Source organism: Sinocyclocheilus anshuiensis, unplaced genomic scaffold (assembly GCF_001515605.1).
Source record: "Sinocyclocheilus anshuiensis isolate Anshui unplaced genomic scaffold, SAMN03320099.WGS_v1.1 scaffold2368, whole genome shotgun sequence".
Classification (NCBI taxonomy): Eukaryota; Metazoa; Chordata; class Actinopteri; order Cypriniformes; family Cyprinidae; genus Sinocyclocheilus; species Sinocyclocheilus anshuiensis.
Genome location: NW_015544281.1, coordinates 705 through 10,222, shown reverse-complemented (window position 1 = coordinate 10,222; position 9,518 = coordinate 705). Strand labels below are relative to the sequence as shown.

The 9,518-nt window shown below is 32.7% G+C and overlaps 1 protein-coding gene across 1 annotated transcript in view; it reads right to left on the bottom strand.

The window, feature by feature from the left end:
- The window catches only part of cux2a (cut-like homeobox 2a), a 10,855-nt gene extending 1,839 nt beyond the window's left edge, over positions 1–9,016 (bottom strand). The window contains exons 1-9 of the mRNA XM_016498925.1: positions 8,857–9,016; positions 8,715–8,773; positions 8,593–8,632; positions 8,421–8,466; positions 6,999–7,412; positions 5,374–5,427; positions 3,664–4,101; positions 2,282–2,470; positions 1,327–1,585 (exon numbers count right to left, since the gene is read on the bottom strand). Coding sequence (XP_016354411.1) covers positions 1,327–1,585; positions 2,282–2,470; positions 3,664–4,101; positions 5,374–5,427; positions 6,999–7,412; positions 8,421–8,466; positions 8,593–8,632; positions 8,715–8,773; positions 8,857–9,003 — 1,646 coding nt within the window. The 5' untranslated portion in view covers positions 9,004–9,016. The remainder of the gene's footprint in view (positions 1–1,326; positions 1,586–2,281; positions 2,471–3,663; positions 4,102–5,373; positions 5,428–6,998; positions 7,413–8,420; positions 8,467–8,592; positions 8,633–8,714; positions 8,774–8,856) is intronic.
- Between the last annotated feature and the right edge of the window lie 502 nt (positions 9,017–9,518).

Sequence of the window (9,518 nt, the reverse complement as noted above, 5' to 3'; positions counted from 1 at the left end):
GAGTGGATGAACTTTATTTTTAATGAAGATCCAGACCGTGTCAGTAAGAACTCAGTCACTTAAGTTTGTTCACTTAATTTTACAGCTGATTCGTTTACAAACAAGCCACAATTCGACGCAGGATTTTCAAAAAGATTGAAACTAAAAGACGATGCTGTGTGACTATATTGGATCCGACAGTAATGAGTAACTGTTTTCATTACATGCTCACTATTGCTTTGTCTGTTAAACAGATCGTTTGATGTGAGTATTTATGCATTTTTGACCTATCTATGAGCGTCCATCTGTGAGGAATATAGGCTGTCAAACATACACAACTATTAGCCAATCACAGCAGTGGGCGTTTACTTCTGAGTTTACAATCCGCTACGCCTATTCAAACAGAGCGTTCTGATGAAGGGGGTCAAAAACAGCACAGAAAATAGCCTATTACTCCTAAATTATGTTTTTCGATGTAAAAATCTTGATAACATAAGTTGACCTCAGAAAACAGTACAAAATAAAAAACAGAGGCAGTTCATGACCCCTTTAATGTCACGATCACATTCAAGGTTCACAGATGTTGGTTAATGGTTACTTGACATTTTTTATCGTTTTATTTTGATTGTTTTTATTTTAAAATGATTTTGTATCATTTTTGATTTTTCAATATATTAATATAATACATTTGTATATATATATTTTATATAATACAAAATATTTTTATATATTTTATATTAAATATAGTAATATATTTTCAATATTTTATATCTGTGTGTGCATGTTGTGTATACACACATTTGAATATTATACAATTTCAAATTATACATAAGCCCTGTGTACATGCAGCTCTATAATATATATATATATATTTTTTTTTTATTTTTATTTTTTTTTTTATATTTTATATTAAGCATATGTGCATCTCTCTCTCTGTATATATAAATTATATAGATTATATGTAATAAAAATAAAATATTAAAAAAATATTTTTTTAATATGAGTATATTATTGTTTTAACTCAAATAAAAAAGAAAATTGATAATTATAGGTCTAATAATTATTTTATTTAAATATACACATTTATATTTATTCTTACATTCTTTTCTTTCAAACATTCAAATCGTCAAGCTTTTATTTTGGCCGAATTCTGGTGATATGCTGTAAACATCTATCCACAGAAATGTTGGGAAAACGTATCATCTACAACGTGATTTAATTTTGACTAATTGTGCATCCACATTTAAATTATTTAATTATTGGCTTTTCATCAACTCACAAACCCCATTTGGGAGCCATTGATCTAGACTGAACTGTTTTATTCTGAAAGATCAAGCTGTCACTAACCTGTAGTTGTAGAACCAGTTGCTAACAGTGCTAGTGTGCAGGCCTAGCTGTGCTGCGAGTCTCTCTATGGTGTGTTGAGACGGATACGGCTCCGTCTGATACACAGCTATCAGTGCTTCTCTCTCCTGAGCGCTGAGGATGACACGCGGCCTCTTCATCGCCTCACACTGTCCCCAGCGATCACAAAACCCCTGTCCTCCCACATCCAAACACCTCTGTGAATCACATTCTGATCCGATCAGAGCACGTTTGAGACGAGCTGCGAAAGAACATTTAACACTAATGAGGACCGTTTAAAGGAACAGTTCACCCAAAAATGAAAATGAGCTCATCCTCAGGCCATCCAAGATGTAGATGAGTTTGTGTCTTCATCAGGTTTGGAGAAATGCAGCATTGCATCAGTGTCTCAGCAATGGATGCTCTGCAGTGAATGGGTGCCGTCAGAATGAGAGTTCAAACAGCTGATAAAAACATCACAATAATCCACTCCATCAGTTAACATCTGGAGAAGAAACAAATCCATCATCAAGAGTTTTTTTAACTAAAATATGAATCCATAATCCATAAATAATGCTTCCTCCAGTGAAAAGCTCTAAACAAATATGTGGCTGGATTTTGATGTGAGAGACAACAGGAGATGCACTTTTTCACTGGAGGAAGCGTTATTATGGATTATGGACTCATATTTTAGTTAAAAACGTCTTAATGCTGGATGTGTTTCAGCTTTTGTCTTCTCCAGATGTTAACTGATGGACTGGAGTGCTGTGGATTACTTGTGGATTATTGTGATGTTTTTATCAGCTGTTTGGACTCTCATTCTGACGGCACCCATTCACTGCAGAGCATCCATTGCTGAGACACTGATGCAATGCTACATTTCTCCAAATCTGATGATGAAACACACTCATCTACATCTCAGATGGACTGAGGAAGAGTAAATCAAGCACACATTTACCTCTGTGGTCCGTCTTCTTCATAGCATTGAGCTTCTGGATGTTTTGGGGGTCTTGGAGCCACAGATGCATCCGAATGAAGTTCTCCTTTCCCTTCAGACTGAGTTTAGTCCAGGGTTTGGGGTGCGACAGCAGTTCAGACACAGAGCTTTGTGTTAAACCCAAAACCTCTTCACCAAACACGCGCTGACCTGCCAGAACAACAACAATCAGGAACAGCACTACTACATAGAAATACATTCAGATTATACATTAAATGTACAACTTTTGGTACATTTCATGATAATTATATTTTTCAACACTTTTCTTTAGAAATATGATATTATGAATACAAAAATATCTCGATGTAAAAATTAGGTTCAGACATAGTTTTTCAACTTCATCAGTCACCAAAAGAGACTTTATTAGCAAACTTTCATATCATTCTTTACCATTTAGTCTCCAAACCAAACTGAATATTTGTAAACTTGCATAAGTAGTTATCAAACAAATATACAACCAACAATTTACTTTCTTTAAATTAAATTATCTTTTTTTTTTTTACATTAAATTAACAACAAAAAATATGAAAAAAATAACAAAGTACTGAAATTATAAATCAAATGTAAATGTAAAATTTTTGGTACATTACATACCCATTTATGATAACTATATAATTGACCATTTTCTTTAAATCATATCCATCAATGAAAGCATTTTAACATTTTAAATTAGCCTTTATTTATTTATTTTTTAAAAATGTTAATTTTAGTTATTTTTTTGTAATTTTGTTATTTGCTTTATTTATTTATTTTTTTAAATATTTAAAAATATATATTTGTATTAAATTTTTTTTAGCTGCCAGACAACATTTCTCATTTTCATTTAGTTTAACTAAAATAACTAAAATTAAAATTATATGAAATAAATTAGACATTTAAAAAAAATACAAAAACACAGCAATATTATTAGAATTTTAAAATTAAAATTAAAACTGAATATATATATATATATATACATAATTAAAATTATAAAAGTATCTAAATCATACTAAAATAATAAAGTATGATTTAATAATAAAATGTTATTTTTAAGACTTAAGTTTGTTTTTCATCTAATATTTATATTTAATTTTATGTTTATTTAAATTACTGAATTAAATAATTATGAAAACAAACTGAATTTTAATTGAAATTTTTTTTCAGTTAATTAAAAAATATTTAGATAACGGTAACAATAAATGCTTCTGGTCTGTAGATGTTGCTCATGTGCCTCTGTGGGATGTTTTCTCCTGTTTTCTGCCCCAGCAGGTGAAAATGAAGCATTGACCCGAGGAGTCACTGATGTCTGGAGCACAAACTCTGATTTCTGTTCATCATTTGCTTTAAATGCAGTGAACACAAACCTATGTTGTTGACAGTGAGAGTTTCTTTGACTCTCTGCGTGATGCTGAACGTGTCCAGATGCAGAGACTGAAGCTCACAGCTCTGACGCGTCTCCATCTTAAACCCCTGTGCTGTCTGACCCGGATCCGCTGGAAGCGTCTGGAACGAGCGGCTCACAGAGGACGGAGAAACTGATGGCTCAGCATCTTCATTTATTTCACATTTGACCTTCTGGATGATGCTTTGGACAAAATCAGCCAGGGACTGAACGCTGGGCTCCAGTGTCCCATAATCCTCCTCTTCCTGCTGGACTGGTGCGTCGTTCATCGCAGGCGTCTGCGTCTGCATCTCATGTTTGGCCTGCTGCAGGATGTTCCTGATGATGTTGTGTGATTCGTCTCCACTGTGCTGACATCTGCTGCCTTCATCATCATCATCTTCATCATCATCATCCAGCACTGAAACACACCACAGACACCAAAGAATGAATCTCAGGTGATCTTCAGATTTAGTTAGCATCGCAAATGTTGAATTCACTGAATTTGCTCTCTCTCTCTCTCTATATATATTATTATGATTAAGTTTTATTTAACCATGATTAGAAATGTTGGTAACTGAAATGAGTTGAAGTTGCAATAATAAAATTACTCAAACTAAACAAGTCAAAATAAATTAAAGCTACAGTAATTTATATAGTTTGTTTTAATTTCAGTTGTAATTTTTTAGTACTTAAATTTAAACTAAATAAAAATTGGAAATGCTGCAACTAGCTGAAACAAAATTAGTAAAGTTTTTTTTAATTTTATTTTATTTTCAGCTAATGTTTATTTATTTTTTAATAGTTTCAAGTTGTTTTTATTTCCATTTTAGTTTAGGTCATTTTAGTACTCCTACCTAGACCTATTTATTTTAGTTAGTTGCCAAGATAACATTTCTAAATAGGGTTATTATCGTTAACTAAAAAAAAAAAACATTCATTAATTCAAATAAGTAAATGTTAACTGAAAAAAATCTAAACAACGTCATATAGTTTATTAATTTTTATTTTTATTTCAGTTTTAGTTATTTAGTATGTTAGGTTAAAATAAACAAAAAGAAAAATAAATTTTCTGGAAAAAGTTGAAAAATGTGTTTTTCTTACATTTTTTATTTCAGTTAATGCTTATTTCAATTTAAAATTATTTTCTACATTACATTTATTGTTATTGCCATGTTAGTTTAAGTAATACTTTTAGCACTTCAAATGAAACTTATTTATTGCAGTTTTAGTTAGCAAGGAAACATTTTTAATCAGGGTTATTTTAGTTATTAAAAAATCTTACTTGCAATAAATGGTAACAGAAATAAAATTAAATAAAAAAAAATAAAAAAAAAGTTCAGATAGTTGCCAAGGCAACGTTTCTTATTATCATTTAGTTTAACTTGATGCACTAAAACAACTGAAACTAAACCTCATATATTAATGAACCTCACTTAATCAAAGTTTTGAATTCACTAAATTAGACACAAATATTGATTTACATTACTGTTTAAGAGGTCTTTAGAAATCACACAAATCAGAATGGAACTTATAATATTCCATCATGCAAAAGCATATTTAAAAAAAATAAATTTAAAAACAATTGCATTAACCATATTTAAATCCCAAATGTTGATGTGATAACTCTCTATATTTACAAAGAATACTAAATTGTTTTAAAAGTGAGATCCGAGATATGAGATGCACTGACTCTCCAGACGGCTCTGATCCAGAATGTTCCTGATCACGTCATCTGAGCTCCTGTCTGGAGGACCAACCCACGGGACGAAGGCGCCCAGAAACACAGAAACAAGACCCAGACACACACAATCTTATTTAGACAAGCAATATTTACTGTCAAACAAAGCAAATTCTGCTAGCTGACAAGACTGGCAATGACAATTTGGTTTAACTTGAAGTAAAACAAAATTAAACTATATAGACATGTTTAAAAAAACAAAAAATTAATAAGTTAAAAGCAACAAAATTAGTAAAACTTTAAAATTAATGCAGCCATCCATGCATGCATCCATTTATTCATCCATCCATCCTTCCATCCATCTCTCCATCTCTCCATCCATCCATCCATCCATGCATTCATCCATCCATCCATCTCTCCATCCATACATTCATCCATTCATCCATCCAATTTATCCATGCATTCATCCATTCATCCATCCAATTTATCCATGCATTCATCCAATTTATCCATGCATTCATCCATTCATCCATCCAATTTATCCATTCATCCATCCAATTTATCCATCCATTCATCCATCCATCCATCCATGCATTCATCCATCCATCCATCCTTCCATCCATCTCTCCATCCATGCATCCATCCATGCATTCATCCATCCATCCTTCCTTCCATCCATCTCTCCATCCATGCATTCATCCATCTATGCATCGATTTATCCATGCATCCATCCATCCATCCTTCGATTCATCCATGCATTCATCATTCATCCATCCATCAATTCATCCATCCAATTTATCCATGCATTCATCATTCATCCATCCATGCATTCATCCATTCATCCATGCATTCATCATTCATCCATCCATCCATCCATTCATCCATCTATGCATCGATTTATCCATGCATCCATCCATCCATCCTTCGATTCATCCATCCATCCATCCATCAATTTATCCATGCATTCATCCATTCATCCATCCATCCATCCATCTATGCATTGATTTATCCATGCATCCATCCATGCATCCATCCATCCATCCATCCATGCATTCATCCATCTATGCATCGATTTATCCATGCATCCATCCATCCATCCTTCGATTCATCCATCCATCCATCCATCAATTTATCCATGCATTCATCCATTCATCCATCCATCCATCCATCCATCCATCTATGCGTTGATTTATCCATGCATCCATCCATCCATCCATCCATCCATCCATCCATCCATGCATCCATCCATCCATCCTTCGATTCATCCATCCATCCATCCATCAATTTATCCATGCATTCATCCATTCATCCATCCATCGATGCATTCATCCATCTATGCATCGATTTATCCATGCATCCATCCATCCATCAATTTATCCATGCATTCATCCATTCATCCATCCATGCATTGATTTATCCATGCATCCATCCATGCATCCATCCATCCATCCATGCATCCATCCATCCATGCATTCATCCATCCATTCATCCATGCATCCATGCATTTATCCATCCATCCATGCATTCATCCATCCATCGATTCATCCTTCCATCCATCCATCCATCCATCCATCCATCAATTTATCCATGCATCCATCCGTGCATTCATCCACGCATCCATCCATGCATCCTCTCACCTCTCAGTCTTTCCTGGATGACGCTGAGCATTTGGATGCTGTGCTCGTTGGACAGGAAGTGCTTCATTCTCAGGAAGGGTTCTCTTCCTCTGCTGGTCAGTTTGCTCCAGGGTTTGGGTCGGGCCAGTATGTCGCTGACGGTTCCCTGAGAGAGACCGAGCACATAGTGACCGAACACCCGCTGGCCAATGTTCAGCCGCTGAAGAGCCTCTTTGACCTGCTGAGCTAATCGAGCCGTGTCAAACTCCTGCTCATCATCACCAGAGTCTGTCTCCTCTTTAATGAAGCTCTGGACACTCAGAGATGATGAAGATGATGCTGGTGACCCAGAGATGAAAGAGGAAGATTCATTCAGGGCTTCTTCTTTCCCAGTGGAGTGATGAAACTCTGGCGTTTCTTTCTGGATCACAGGATCTGTCAATGAGCAAAGGTATAACACATCAGAATATAACAGCATTGCTAACATACTTTACAGTTTTTATAAAGCAAATTAAGTTTTTTTATGATTTATTTTTTTATTATCTCTTTCTATGTGAATTAGACTGTAGTATAGATTTTTTTTGTTGTTGGCCAGAATAGACTATGTTTAGTTTAAGGTTGTCACATTATACAGGCTTTCTCAAACTCGGGTTTGTGAGTTGCCGAAAATAAAAAAGTAAATAATTAAATAAGTAAATAATTAAATATTTTATTTGAAGTAAATTTAAATGTGTACAAATGATTTTGAACTAAAAAAAATTCAAAATAAAATACAAAAAAATCTTATATGTATTATTTGAAAATTTAAAATTGGACTAATTTAAAAATAAAAAGTACTAAAAATAAAACTGTTTAATTTTAAAATATAAAAAATAATGTTTTATTTTAAATAAATTAGAAGAAAGAATTTTAAAATAAATTAAAAAAATTAATTTGTAATTAAAATGAATAACTAAAATAAAAACAAACACTAAAACGCTGAAATATTTGATTTGAAATAAATTAATATTAGAATAAAAAAAAAACTACTAAAAATAAAACTTACTAAAAAAGCTGACATTATATTTGAGAATTTTAAATTAAAATGCATTTTTAAATGAAACAAATTAAGAAATCTCTTACTAAAAATAACCTCTAATTCAAATAAATAATTTACAAATAAAAGAAAATCAAAATAAAACACCAAAAGTCTAAATATTTAAGTTGAAATGAGAATAAATAATTTAAAAATCAAAATTGAACACTTACTAATAAAGCGGAAATATTTTATTTATTTACCCGCATGCCATGTGACCATTAACTGATATCAGAGAACCGTGAACATGTGAATGTGTTATTAAATTATTGATATATTAACTTCAAATCTCGGAGACTTCAAGTAAATATTTCAGCTCAAAGGAGTTTGGCTGACAAAAACATTTGTGAAGTGGATGAAACCCTCACCGTTATCAACAGAGACGCTCCTGACATCTGACGGAGGAGAAAACACCTGAGAGAGAGTTAATATAACTAATATGAGTTTAAGACAATCATTCTTCACCAGTAGGTGGCGCTGCCAGCAAACGACCCCGAACATAGTATATAAGAAAAAAAGTGAAAAGTGTGTTTCTCTTACCGAAACTTCACCTGTGGTTTGCATCAGCACTCGAAGAGTCCTGAAAGTCGCAATAAAGAGACATTCTGATCATTTTTAATTCCATATTCTTGCATTCTCGAGAGAGTATATTTGTGTACTACCTGAGCTCGGTCTTGATCTTCTCGTAGTCCTGCTGGGACTGTAACTTGGCCTGAAGTCTCTAACGAACAGACGGGACGTTAGTGAGAGTAAACGAGTCAACTGTTCCTTTAATAACCGCTCCTCATTATGAAATGTTTCTACCTCTATATGCTGTGCTTTATTGGCCAGTTGCTGTTGCAGCAGAGCGACGTGATTGGCCGTTCGCTCCTGGACTTCCTGCAGCAGACGCTGAAGTCGTCGCACTTCCTGTTCCAGACGCTGAATGTGACGGTCTCTCATCGCAACCATCGCCTCCAAATCAGCAGAGCTACAAATCAGACGAAATTCATTACCATCTTCAATTAAATCAAAGAACTAAAATCTTAAGACAAACTTTTTTTATCTGGTAGTATATTTACATTTTATATCTGTTAACATGTATATAGTACATTTTATATTTAACAATATATTCAGTGTCTACATTTTGTAATTTTTTTTACATATATAAGTATATTTAAAACATTTACATTTAGCAATATATTTAGTATATTTACATTTATGTTTAGTAGTATTTGTATTTAGTACATATTATATTTAGCAATATTTTAAGTATATTTACATTTATATTAATATATTTAGTATATTTAAAATTAATTCTATTTACATTTATATTGACTAAATTTTACATTTAGCAACATTTAGTATATTTATGTTTAGTAGAATATGTAGTACATTTATGTTTATACTTAGTAATATATTTACATATATATTTATTTACTTATACCTACAGTATATATTTACAGTTTTTCTTGATTGCTTAAACA